The following is a 14,222-nucleotide window of genomic DNA, read 5'->3' as shown; positions in this document are numbered from 1 at the left end:
TAACTTTTCTGTTCCTCATCTGTAAAATGCGAATTTGATAGCTACTTTCCTTCCTCTTCAGATTGTGAGTTCCATGTGGGACAGGGACTGTGTCCGAGATGATTACCTTGTGTCTACGCCAGTACTTAGTACAATGCTTGGCACATAATAAATGCTTAATAATATTATTATCCTCCTCCTCCTCTTGATGCTGTACGAGGTGCTTGGAAAGTCCAGAATGAAGAAGTGATGCATTCCCTGTCCATATTGAATAAACCCTCTAATGGGGAGTGATGAGAATGGGACACAGTGAGAAAGTGAGCTTGTGAGGAGCTGAGAGGGAGAGCTGAGGTGGATTGGAAGAAAGTGCAAAAGAAAGAGGGAAAGAACTGATGGAGTGCCTTAAAGGATTTTCACCTTTCCCATCTCTGTAAATAATACCACTCTTCTCTCTGTCTCACAAGCCTGTAGCCGTGGCTTTGTCCTCGATTCATCTTTCACTCAACCCACAAATTCAGTCTGTCACCAAGTCCTGTTGGCTCAAACTTCACAACATCTCTAAAGTCCATGCTTTCCTCTCCGTCCAAACTGCTACCGCATTAGTCCAAGTACTTATCCTATCCTGCCTTGATTACTGCATCAGTCTCCTCGCTGGCCTCCCTGCCTCCTGTCTCTCCCTGTTCCAGTCCATACTTCACTCTGCTGCCCGGATCGTTTTTCTACAGAATTATCCAGGCCCTGTGTCTCCATGACTCAAGAACCTCCAGGGGTTGCCCATCTGCCTCTGTATCAAACAGAAACTCTTTACCATTGGCTTTAGAATGCCTTGCCCCCTTCTACCTTAGCTCTCTGCTTTCCTACTACAAACTAGACCGCAAACTTTGCTCTTCTAATGCCAATCTACTCACTATATCTCGATCTCATCTGTCTTGCCACCGAACACTCCCCCGCATCCTGCCTTTGACCTGGAACTCCCTCCACCTTCATATCTGACAAACAATCACTCTCCCAACCTTCAAAACCTTATTAAAATCACATCTCCTTCAAGATGCCTTCCCTGATTGGCCCTCATTTCCTCTTCTCCCACTCCCTTCCATGTCTCCTCTGCACTGGAATTTGCACCCTTTACTCAGCCCAACCTCAGCCCCACAGCACTTGTGTACCTACCCATAATTTATTTATATTGCCTGACTCCCCTTCTAGACCGTAAGCTTCTTGTGGGCAGGGGATGTATCTGCTAACTCTGTTACATTGTACTCTCCCAAGCGCTTAGTTCAGTGCTCTACACACAGTAAACACTCAGTAAATATGATTGACTGGTTGATATCTCCTTGAGCCATGATTGGGAAAGATGAGGAGGTTGTGAGGGTGCGTAGGACCTTGCTTACTGGTTTCAGTTTCATTAATGAAGTAGATGATAAAATCTTCAAGGGTAAGGGAGTAAGAAGGAGTGAGCACTGAGCTTTAGGAGGTAGTTAAAAGCTGGAATAATTGGTGGGTGCAATGGATGTGGGAGTTGAAGAGGCTCTAGTTTTTAGTTATGGTATATATTAAGGGCTTACTATGTGCCAGTGCAATCAGTTAATCACATTTATTGAGTGCCTCCTGTGAATCAAGCTCTGTATTCTGATTGGGAGAATACATTAAGAATGGGAGACCTAATCCCTGTCTTCCAAGAGTACAGTATAACAGAAGGGCAGATCCCAAAGAATTTACACTTAGGAACAAGAGGAGAATGGAGAGAGGGATACATGGGTGATTAAGTGCTTCGATAGTAGGGTTTGTAAGTACAATCATAAGTGCAACAGACAGTTGTGAGTATTCGGGTCCTGAGGTGGTAATTGGGTAGATACAAGATAAATCAATAAGACACAGCTCCTGTCACACAAATTACAGGCAAGGGGACCATTGGGAAAATAGAAGAATTGAAAATTAAGAGTGTATTTAGAAAGAGGGAGGTCCTGGCATTCTTTCCCACTCTGGGCCGCAATGCCTCAGCCTTCCCCATCACTCTAATAGTTCCAAAGCCCTCTGCTCCTGTTGGGATTGGAGTCTGCCCTCCTGATCATGGGGTTGGATTTTGGGATGAGGGGAAGGCTGCTTTATTATGATATTTGCTAAGAACTTACTGTGTGCCAGGCACAGTACTAAGCACTGGGGTGGATACAAGATAGTCCAGTTGGACACAGTCCTTGCCCCACACAGGACTCGCAGTCTCAATCCCCATTTTTACATGGAGGGTAAGAGGCACAGAGAAGTGAAGGGACTTACCCAAGGTCACACATCAGACAAGTGGAACCGGAATTAGAACCCAGGTCCTTCTGACTCCCAGGCCCGTGCTCTATCCACTAAGCCACACTCCTCTGAGGGCATCTCCCGGGAGACACTCAGTTCACCATGCCATCTCCACATCCTAACTGCCTCTCTTTCTGGACCATTTACTGAGCTACCTACCAGTTATCCAGATTTTTCCTCCTCCTTCTCGCCTCTTGCCTTCCCCCTCGGAAGGATAGATGATCTTAGCTGTGCCCAAAAGGCAGAGGGAACCAGTGGACCTGAATAAACCTTCCAGCTGTACCACAGCCCCCGAATGATCCAAAGTTGGCTCTGGTCACTTTAAGTAATAATAATAATTATGTTATTGTTAAGCGCCTACAGTGTGGCAGGCACTGTATTAAGCGTTGGGGTGAAAACTGAACAAGCAAATCAGATTGGAAACAGTCCTCGTCCCACAGTCTTAATCCCCATTTTACAGATGAAGTAACTGAGACACAGAGAAGTTAAGGTCACAGAGCAGACAAGTGGCAGAGCTTTGGTATATTGCTTTTTCCTCTCCATTTGATAATGCCACCAGCCCCAGTCCTTAAGGTGATGGTAGAAAGAGAATGAGTCTGAGGCCTTAGGAAATAATGTGCATTTTCACTCTGGTGCCCAAGATTGCAGCAGAGTGTGTTGCTTCTTAGCAGCCCAGCAAAATCAAGAGGGGCAAACATGCCTGGAACATTAATGGTGAAGTGTAGCAATTGGCAGCATCTTCTGGAAGGATGGTAGTTTAGGAGCCTGTGTTTGGGCTGGATTGGAAACAAAGTCAATTCTAAAACAAATGTGTTGGAGCTCCAGGACAGCTTTGCTCCATCTGGGCTATAAAAAGCTCTTCAGCCTAGTTGTTATTTGAGTCTTTGCACTGTAATGTTGCATAATATTCATTTGGTTTGCAGGGCCCACAGAAGTGAAGCCTAATCATTCGCTTGCTAAATGTGGTTCACGGAACAGCTTTCCACTCCCAAACTTGCCAACTGCTGCTTATTTAAAGTCAGGCTCACTCCTCTCCTGTATTGGGTTTAAGATGTCCATTCCTACGAGAAATTTACAGTAAAGTTTGTCTCAAGTCCAGTAGCTGGGTTGTCTGGCAGTACGATCGTGAGGGAGGAAGGGATAGAAGGGTCATGCTGAACAGAGCTTTTCAGCACATGTGTTGCATGGGAAATGCACTTGGAGATAGAGAGAGAGATGACAAAAAGGAAAGGAAAATGAGCAGAAGTTTACAATTTTCAATAGTTTTGAAATGGGCAAGGCATCTGATTTTTGCATGCTTTCCAGTAAAAATCAATGGGACCACAAGGGACTGTCATAATCCCACTGCATTACTCAACCAATCAATGTTATCTATTGAGCACTTACTGTGTGCAAAGCACCGTACTAAGCGCTAGGGAGCGTACAGTAGAACAGAGTTGGTAGGCACTTTCCCTGTCCACCAGGAGCTTACGGTCTAGAGTCAAACTTTAAATTATGGATCTGTACATAAATACTCTGGGGCCGAGAGTGGAATGACTATCAAGTGCTTAAAGGGTACAGATTTAAAAAGTGCATAAATGACAGAAGGAAGAGGAAGTAGGGGAAATAAAGGTTTAATTGGGGAAGGAGGAGTTGTGATTTCTAATAAGATTTAGTCATTAGGAGAGTGGAGGTCTGTCACATGTCAAGAGGGAGGGAGTACAAAGCTGGGGGAGATGTGGGTGAAGACTTGGCAGTGAGATAGATGAGATCGAGGTACAATGAGTAGGTTAGTGTTGGAGAAGCGAAGTGTGTGGGCAGGGTTGTAGTGAGATACAATAGGATGGGGGTAAGCTGATCGAGTGTTTTAAAGCCAGTGATAAGGAGTTTGATGTGGAGGTGGATGGGGAACCACTGGGGTTTTTTGAGGAAGTGGGGTCTCATGAATTGAACTTTTTTTTTTTAAATGATCTTGGCAGCAGCGTGATGTAAGGACCGTAGTGTGGAGAGACATGACACGGGGAGATCTGTGAGGAGGCTGATGCAGTAGTCAAGGCGGGGTTAGGATAAGTGCTTGGACTGAGAGGAAAGGGTGTAGTTTAGTTATGTTGTGAAGGTAGAACCAACAGGATTTGGTGATAGGAATCAAGCAGTAAACAAGATATGAGTGGGAGGAAAAAAAGATCCCGTTTTTCTTCCTCCCCTATTACTCAGCCCGCGGGAGATGGGTGTGATAGTTTAATGGCAGATATTTCATTTTTAAAACAGGGGAGAATTTTGTAGGTGAGGGTCTCTCCTTTTCTGTCTGCAATGTAGGGAGCATGGCTTTGGCAGCCAGCTGGCTGTCAGTGGTCCCAGAGGGGTATCAGCATGGCGTAGTGGATAGAGCACAGACCTGGGAGTAAGGGGGTCATGGGTTCTAATCCTGATTCTGCCACATGTCTGCTGTGTGGGCAAGTCACTTCAATTCTCTGTGCCTCAGTAACCCCATATGTAAACTGGGGTTGAGACTGTGAGCCCCACGTGGGACAGGGACCATGTTCATCCTGATTTGCTTGTATCCACCCCAGTGCTTGGCACATAGTAAGCTCTTTAGTCGTGCCATTATTATTATTATTAAGCTTTAGTCTTGCTGTCCAGACTCGCAGTGTTTTGCCATTCTGGTGCCATCTTCCACAGGGAAATTTAGATATTTCTTGCCTTTCCTCAGATTTCTGGAAAACCCTGTGAGGGGAGCAGAAGCTTGTGGTCTGTCTCTGTCTCTCTTTGTCTCTCTCTGTCTTTCACTCTCTTCCCTTTCCTAGGGTATGGACCACCTTCTGACTGCTCCCCCTGCTAGACTTAATTGTGGTCCATAGTTGCATGACCCGGCTTCCTGACCCACCCTGCCATGTTCGGTGATGTCCCTGCCCAGGGAAATGCATTCTGTTCTGGAACAGGGCTTCTCTCTTGCTTGCAACTCAATGAAGAAGTATTTAGCTCTGGGTAAGCCACTCAATCAATCAATCAATCATATTTATTGAGCGCTTACCGTGTGCAGAGCACTGTACTAGAGAAGCAGCATGGCCTAGTGGATAGAGCACGGGCCTAGGAGTCAGAAGGACCTGGGTTCTAGTCCCGACTCTGCCACTTGTCTGCTATGTGACCTCAGTTACCTCATCTGTAAAATGGAATTTAAAGACTGTGAGCCCCACATGGGGCAGAGACTGTGTCCAAACCTATTTGCTTGTATCCATTCTGGCATTTGGAACAGTTCCTGGCACAAAGTAGGCACTTAAATCCCACAATTGTTATTATTATTACTACATGCTTGGGAGAGTACAATATAGCGTAAACATTCCCTGCCCACAACACTCCTGTTCTCTGGGTTCACCAACTGATTCCATCTTCTTTGTGGTAACTGAATAAGGTACTGAATAAGACCAGGAGATGCTAAGAGAAGACTTAGAACCATGCCGGGTGGTAGGAAAGTATGGGCTTCCATACTCTTCCATTTTGCATTAATCAGTCTCTTCTGCTGTCTTTTTCAGATCCCAAAACAACCTCCGAAATAGAAGTGGATATCAGTGCAGAGTGGGAGATCAAGACCATAACCAGTGCCCTGAAGACTTACCTGAGGTAGGGCGGTTATACCTTCTGCAGTAGAGGACACGTCGTTTCTAAGGCAGAGTCCCAGTACCATTAATACTATTTAGTAAGCCTCACTGGATGGAAAGCACTGTTTCAAGGGCTGGGAAAGAATACTTGGGTGAGAATTAGACAGGATCCCTGGTCCTCCTGGAGTTCACAGTCTAAGAATAAGGAGGTCGCTCTGGGCAGGGGGTGTATCTGCTGACTCTGTTTTATCGTAGTATCCCAAGTGCTTAGTTCAGTGCTCTGCACATTGTAAGTGGTCCATGTGAGCTTGTTGTGGGCAGGGACTGCATCTGTTTATTGTTATATTGTACTCTCCCAAGTGCTTAGTGCAGTGCTTTGTACACAGTAAGTGCTGAATAGATATGATTGAGTAAATACCATTGATGATAATGATGACGAAGTGGGGGAGGAGGCTGATGCCAAACACATAAGGGTTAAACAAAGCAGAAAATGAACAGAAAAGATGAGGACAGGGATAACTACAAAATATGATCCAAGCTGTAGGGTAGTGTGGCTAGAAGAACAGCATTTCAGGCTTCTCACAGCCCGGAGTCCAGCAGTCTGAGCCACAGTGAGGGCCCCAGGTGTGGCCTTCCCAAAGACCTCTGCATGTAGTGGAGGCGGCCTGTAGCTGCCATTGTTTCTCTTCCTCCCACCAAGCTGGAGCAAGGCATGTTGGGAAGGAGGCCCTGGAGTGACCCAGCGTGGGGCTCTGCAGGCCACTGGTTTGGGAGGCTGAGGTGCATGGTGTCGCTGCTTTTCTCTCTACCACCCTAGCGTGTACTACTGCCTGAGCCCCTCTTTTCTAACATGAGAAGTAGCGTGGCCTAGTGTGTAGAGCACAGCCCTGGGAGTCAGAAGGACCTGGGTTCTAATCCCAGCTCCACCACATCTGCTGTGGGACCTTGGGTAAGTCCCTTCACTTCTCTGCGTCTCAGTTACTGTAAAATAGGTGAGCACCATGTGGATCGTGGACTCTGTCCGACCTGATTAGCTCATATCTACCCCAGTGCTTAGTACAGTGCCTGTCACACAGTAAGCACATCACAAATACTATTAAAAAAATACCGGCAGAAAGAGGGCTGAGTTTTCACTTTAGCCATTTGCTGAGCTCTTTAAAAGCTGTTGGGTGGGGGTTCGAGGTCGGGTAATGACTCTCATCTAGGTGCAATTAACTGATCTGGCCAAGCCACTGGTGACTTCTCATAGTGGACAAGGTTGTGAGTTCCTAATAAAGCTCCAACAAAAACGATTGTACCAGAGTCGTTTCTCTGAGGGATAAGTCACCAGCAAGGCAATTCCAGAGGGACCCAATTCCAAAACTTGGCCTTTTTTGAAATCAACGCGAGATGTGTAGGACAGGGAGAGATCATCTGTCAGCATGTACTGTAAAAGAGGGGCTTCTTCTGGCTGCCAGGTGAATTCCTGAGTCACAAGGTTCTGTTAAACAGGTTCATTTTGTGCCACCACCTGAGCAAACCATCTTCCCTGCAGTAGGTTTGGGAAAATATGGGGCCCCTAAGCCAGAGACCTGGAATTCAGAAGTATTGTAGCTGGAGGTACTGGGCTTCTGTCCAAACTCTCTTTGAGTATGTTTCGATCCGGATTTTATTTCTTCCTCCATCACCAGTCATCGTTGCATTGGCACTCCCAGCGTGCTAGCCATTTTAATAACCTTGCAAGAACGATGGGCCTCAGCCTCTAGGTCCTAACTTTTGAACTTGAATTTTTCCCATTTCCAGTTCCCCTTGGGGTAAGCCAGGGCCATTGGAATTTGGGCTGGGCAGTTGCAATAAACACCGGAAGAGAGAAGTGCATCACCAATCCCAGCCCTGGGCCCACTCTGGGAAGTGGGGCGTTAACCCACCACCCTGATGGGCCGTGAGCATTGCATCCCTCTTCCTCACTCCGCCCTCTGTGCCCCTGATCCAGCACTGGCCTGCAGAGCCTTGGGGTGATAATAATAATAATAATGGCATTTATTAAGCACTTACTATGTGCAAAGCACTGTTCTAAGCTATGGGGAGGTTACAAGGTGATCAGGTTGGTTGGACTCCAGAGTCTGAGGAGGCTGGGATACCCTGAGACATCTGCTGGACGTACTCCACGGTCAATCATAAGGGTTTCCAAAGGGGATTACAGCCCATGGACCTGCCGCCTGATCTTTGTTAAGCCTAAACCCAGTGTTCTGTATTCTCAAAGAGAATTATTCTGAAACATGAGGAGAAAATTCTACTTATTCTAACTTGCCCCCTCACTCCTCCCACCTCCAGCCTTTGGCTGGATGGAAAACAATGAAGGACACAGCATCATCATAGGTAATTATTGAGTGAGTGGAGTGCACTATACTAAGTGTTTGAGAGCATACACTACAATAGCCCACAGTGACCTTACAGTCTAGTAGGGGAGACAGCCATTAATATATATAGATTTAAAATATGTAATTTATAGATATGTACGTAAGTACTCTGGGGCTGAGGGTAGCACTCATATCCTTTCTATTTTATGAAGACCGGCAATGCATGTGGGTATTGGTATGAGGTTGAGGGGAGGGGCACGATTGATTGGCTGCCTCACCCTTCTTCCACTCACTCAAGGAAGACTTAATGGTAGAGGTAGGGAGGTGGACTTTTTGTTGTACACTAAGAAAGACCAGAAGGAAAGTAGTTTGGCAGATCCTGATTCGAAGACCATTTTATGCGCAGGAAAAGTCCTGGGTTTGGAATTGGCAGAAAGAAGCTAGCAAAGGGGACTAAATTGTAGTTGCTTTTCTGAAGCCCAAGGAACATGCCAAGTGAGAGGAGAGCAGAAATGGAGGCTGATGGAAGAGTTTGAACCCGAGGGACAGAGTTTAGAGTGGAGCTAGGAGAATGAGAATGATATGTAATATGAACCAGGAGTCACTGACCCTCCTACTGAGGAGACTCAGGTATGGAATATCAGAGGAGGCTGTGGTTCAAGGCTGAGGCATATTGACAAGCATGTGGGGAAATTAGCACAGTATTTGCTTGCACTGTGTCTGGCTGGTGTCCTAAGTCCTTGACCTTCAGGCGTACCAAAACGTACACTACTTGTCATAAAAAAGTAAGAAAAATAGACCTGTTTATGTTCCACAATGACTTGTTTGTGTCCCCAGCCTCATCCTCTTTCGCCATGTATCGTCTGGATGGAAAAGAGAGGTGTCGTTGCTGTGCAAGGGTAGTTAGAAATGCTTAGGGAGGTGGTTTGCTTCTCAGACACATTTTCCTCTTTTGTTGTTTCTTCAATGCTGCCTGGGCAGATCTTGGTTCATGCATGACTCCAATCCCAGCCTTTGTCTCTTGGGCTGATTCAGTTGAAGCAGAGCAGTGTGGCGGAGGAAATCTCAGGACCCTCCTCCCCAGAAACTCATGTTGGGTTGCGGTTGCCTTTGTTTCCGTATGCTTCTTGGGTAAGCTTTGAGGATGGGACTATTTTAAGCCTGAACTGTGTTTGCTTCTTGTATTCCAGAATGCTCCCTGGCCCCCTCATGATGTACCAGTTTCAAAGAAGCTTCATCAAAGCAGCAAGTATGTTTGTGTCGTTTTGACCTGTGCAAAAGCTTTTGTGTTTTTTCAAAAGTCCGTGCTCTGTCAAAGTTCTAAACTACCTCCTAGTACAGCCGATCCAGACGAAGCCCCCGGAGATAGCATCAGATGCTGGGACATAAAGTAAAAATGAAACCAAATTGGACCCTGGGAGGCATTTGACCATGTGGGGCACATTCTTTGGGAAGTAGGAGGCTCTGGGTGGTGAAAAAAAACCCAGGTGTGATCACAAGAGCAAGTTCTTGGATGGCTGAAGACTCGGGTTTTTTCAGCCCTTAAGGCACATTTTGTCAAACGAATCAGACACTGTACATTACCCAACTTGAGCACTGGAAGCTTTTTCTGTGAATATGACACCCTCCGTGCAATACCACAGGTCTCTTTCCATCACATCTTCCACCACTAGCTCATGTGCAATATCACAGGTCTCTTTCCATCACATCTTCCACCACTAGCTCATGATCAATCTTCTGTTATATCATCCAGGTCCCTAGCATCATGTTACTGATCATAAAAATTTTGGGGGATTAAGTACATGCCACCCTTGGACAGGGGAATTCATCTGCATGGGGTGGGTGGCTCATCTGGGAATGGTCAGTGGGAGTCTGTATCAGATGTAGATCTGGCACGGGTTTCAGATGGGTTCTTTTGGGGCCCGGGCCAGGGTAGCTCCTTGCCGGCATTTGCTTTATCGTCTTTGCTGTGCTAGCTGGCCTCTTAGGGGGCCCATGTTCTTTTGGCTTGATTGAACTGGTGCTCCTCAGGAGGAGAAAGGAATAAGTCAAAGGGCAAAGGCGACTTTGAGAGGGAGGAATGCTTCCTTAGGTACCATTCTCAGAAGTACTCTAAGGCCTCAGCAAACATCTTTTGATCCTCTAATGTATGCAGCAGGGTTGTGTCTTGTTTATTTTGTTAGTGATTGTTTTAAGAGTATTTTAAGGACATGCATTTTCTAGTGAAAGTAATAATAATTATGGTATTTATTAAGTACTTACTACATGCTGGGCACTGTACTAAGCACTGCTTGGAGAAGCAGCGTGGTTCAGTGCAAAGAGCATGGGCTTTGGAGTCAGAGGTCATGGGTTCAAGTCCCGGCTACGCCAACTGTCAGCTATGTGACTTTGGGTGGGTCACTTGGCTTCCCTGGGCCTCAGTTGCCTCATCTGTAAAATGGGGATTAAAACTGTGAGCCCCCCGGGGGACAACCTGATCACCCTGTAACCTCCCCAGCGCTTAGAACAGTGCCTTGCACATAGTAATCGCTTAACAAATACCATTATTATTATTATTATTATTATTAATAATAATGAATTCATTCAATCGTATTTATTGAGCACATTCTGTGTGCAGAGCACAGTATTAAGAGCTTAATGAACCTAGCCAGGAAGGTGTTTGGTGAGTATGAATCATCCTATTTCTCTGTCAGGTCAAGGGGTTCACCCAAGGTACCCAAAAGAGACAGAATTTGAGCAGGGCAACAATCCCAGATTAATGAATAGCCGTGAATTCCTTGAGTACACTAAATCGAGACTCATGGCAGTGCTCAGGCAGTGACTAACTGAATGCTTCCTCCTGCTTCTGATGTGTTCTCTCAAGGTGTTTTGATATTGGACACCACTGCAAGGTTTGTTTATCGCTGGTCTCAGGGCACGGGGTTCCTAACTTCATAGGAAAAAGGAAGCCTCTTCACAGAAGCAGCTGCCTTCATGACCTCTTTCCTATGTCTGGATGAGCTGCCCAGCTCCATCTTTGTTTCATTACATCATTCTCTTGGCCTGGGGTCCCTGCTTATCCCTGTTTTCTGAATTGAGTGTCTGCCTTTGTCACCAGAGGAACAGAGAGAAGCATTCTGGGATCGGTCTCCCTTGTAAACAGAGCTTCGTTCACTTCCAGCCCTCTAGAGTGTGAGCTCATCCTAAAGTTTGTGAGCCTGTCCTCTAAACTGTAAGCTCCTGGTGGGCAGGGAATGTACCTGTTTTATTGTTATAAGGTACTCTCCCAAGCACTTAGCACAATGCCCTGCACATAGTAAGTGCTCAATAAATACAATTGATAGATTCCAGCCAGAGCTGTAGTTGCCCCCTCCTCACTCCAGAGGTAGGACTTTCCTTTAAGCCATCCCTGACCTGAAGGAATGTTCTTTCTCTTGCAGAGTTGGAGAACCAAGAGTCTCGAGTCTCCGAGATCCACACCCTCGTTCATCGGCTCCCGGAGAAAAACCGGCAGATGCTGCAGTTGCTCATGAACCATTTGGCCAAGTAGGTTTCTGAGTTGTTCCCTTGATCTATTATGCCTCATCCCAGCAATCTAGTACATATACATTTGTTTTGCTGATTTTTGTTTCTTGAGACTTATCAGGTAGGCTGAAGGCAAGAAAAGCTGTGGACTAAACAAAATTTAACTGCAAAAGGGAGAGGGCAGCTGGCTTTTGTCCCTTGCCACAGAACTAAGATGGGAGATCTAGCCTTATTGGTTCTCGTGTCTTGTTTTTGCTTTTCCATATTTTAGGGCTTGGCCGGGCCTACTCCCTGCCACTGGACCTGGATTGAGTGTTTTCTTGCCTTCCATTGATCACAGTGAAGTATGTTTGGGTGAAGACAGGAGGCTAGAAGAGGACTGGAAGTACTGGAGCTTATTTTAAAAAAATGAGTCGCTAACTTGTTCGGGGTTATTCTGGGAGAGGACTAATGTGTTCTACATTTGGCCCCGGCCCAGCATAATTGAGGACATGCTTTGGACTGAGCCGATAGCATGTTGCGGCCCAAATCTGGGTGGGGATTTCTGAAAGGCCCTTGCTGTTTGCTTCTGCAGAGGGGTCGGGAGTGCTGCTCGAAAGACTTCTGGGCATGCACATATTGTGTATGTATGTCTGTCAGTAGTCAAAATCTGATGCTTCTGAAGATGTGATTCTCTGGCATGGGTACAAAGCCCTGAGTGTCCAACATTCCACTCCACACCCGGTCCAAGAAATCTGGTCCTTTTTCCACACTGCTGCATGTCTACTTGCAGCACCTGTTTTCTTGAGGTCCTGACCTTCCTGAGGTTTATGCAAAGTAAAATCCCTATAAAGGGTAGTGAGCAGCCATCGGGCAGCTTTGAGGATGGCTTCTGGGTCACATAGGGACTCTATATAAGGGAAGCTCTGGGTGTCCTGCTGAGAGCATGGAAGTTAACAAAATCAGCAGCAAACACAAAAGTCAGAAAAACAGAGAGAGAGAGAGAGAGAGAGAGAGAGAGAGAGAGAGAGAGAGAAAAGAAAGAAAGAAACACAATACATATTGGGCTCTAAAAAGTAACTCCAGATGCTTTGGTATGACAGAGTTGTTCCTGTTCCCTGTGATTCAAAGTGAGGCATTTTTAAGCCCAAAAAGCTGGTTTAGATCTCAGTTGCCAAACATGGTGCAGTTGAAAGAGTCTTGCCAAGGGAAGGCAAGTTCCAGGTATATGTAACAACCCAAATATGTTCCAAGAATCTCATGACTGCTCCCCTGCCACTTGCGGCCTGCACGAGACAGCTGTGGGGGAGCAATGAGAATCAGCTGGCAGACAAGACCCTGTTCTACGAGGCAAGGGGGTAGATATTCAGAATGAGGTGAAGGAAACTGGGTGCCCAGAAGAGAGCAGAGAAACCCACATTCACTTTCACTGTCCACAGTGTACAGTATGCACTCCAGGTTCGGGGGGGGGCAACATGTGTTGTGCTTCTGTTGAACATTCTCTAATAATAATAATAATAATAATAATAATGGCATTTATTAAGTGCTTACTACGTGCAAAGCACTGTTCTAAGCGCTGGGGAGGTTACAAGGTAATCAGGTTGTCCCACGGGGGACTCTCAGTCTTAATCTCCATTTTACAGATGAGGTAACTGAGACACAGAGAAATTAAGTGACTTGCCCAAAGTCACACAGCTGACAATTGGCATTTGAACCCATGACCTCTGACTCCAAAGCCCGTGCTCTTTCCCTTGAGCCATGCTGCTTCTCCATGCTCAGTACAGTGCATTGCATCCAAGGAAGACTAACTGAAAAATTTATGGAGGTGTTTGAATAATGTGCCCCGTGGGCTGTCGGTTCGTTGGGTGTCTTAGGCACGTTTGTTTCCTGTATCCTTGACTCCCATGGTGTCTGTGGATCAAGGTGCACTCTGACTTGAGGCTCTTAAATGGACCCTGTGCTCCCAGATTGTTTGCCTCAAACCAATCCAGACCAGCTTTGGGGGGCTTCGTGAACATTTCTGGAGCATTTTTGTGGGCTCGGGGCTCCATAGTAATAATAATAATAGTAATGATGGTATTTGTTAAGTGCTTACTATGTGCCAAGCACTGCTGTAAGCACTGGGGTAGATACAAGGTGAATCGGGTTATCCCATGTGGAGCTCACAGTCTTAATCCCCATTTTACAAATGAGGTAACTGAGGCACAGAGAAGTTAAGTGACTTGACCAAAGTCACCCAGCTGATAAGTGGCAGAACCGGGATTAGAACCAACGACCTCTGACTCTTAGGTCTTTGTAGTCAGGGTTCCTGTGCCTTTATTGGAGGTAGGTCAGTGTTGCCATCCCTCTTGGTCACAAGGGAAACAGCCACCAGGAGAGGAAATGTAGATTTCTGGTTGAGATGAACTTGTGACAGAACTAAGGTTGGAACTCAGAACATTCACATTTCCACTCTTTTCTTCAGACTTTAAGCTTCTCCTCTGCAGTGGCTGAGGACAATGGGAGAGGAGTGAAGTTGGAATTGGGCAGTTTGGGCTTTACCAGACAGTCA

At 46.2% G+C, this 14,222-nt stretch overlaps 1 protein-coding gene across 2 annotated transcripts in view; it reads left to right on the top strand.

Moving 5' to 3' along the window:
• ARHGAP26 (Rho GTPase activating protein 26) overlaps positions 1-14,222 on the top strand; it is a 488,708-nt gene that overhangs the window by 298,562 nt on the left and 175,924 nt on the right. For both annotated transcript variants that reach the window (XM_038739982.1, XM_038739983.1), the window contains exons 15-17: positions 5,784-5,871; positions 9,379-9,437; positions 11,608-11,713. In XM_038739982.1, the coding sequence (XP_038595910.1) occupies positions 5,784-5,871; positions 9,379-9,437; positions 11,608-11,713 (253 nt within the window). The remainder of the gene's footprint in view (positions 1-5,783; positions 5,872-9,378; positions 9,438-11,607; positions 11,714-14,222) is intronic.

The sequence above is a fragment of the Tachyglossus aculeatus genome, chromosome X1 (genome assembly GCF_015852505.1).
Source record: "Tachyglossus aculeatus isolate mTacAcu1 chromosome X1, mTacAcu1.pri, whole genome shotgun sequence".
NCBI classification, from domain to species: domain Eukaryota; kingdom Metazoa; phylum Chordata; class Mammalia; order Monotremata; family Tachyglossidae; genus Tachyglossus; species Tachyglossus aculeatus.
The sequence above is the reverse complement of the archived record's forward strand: the minus strand, read 5'-3'. Positions and strand labels throughout refer to the sequence as shown.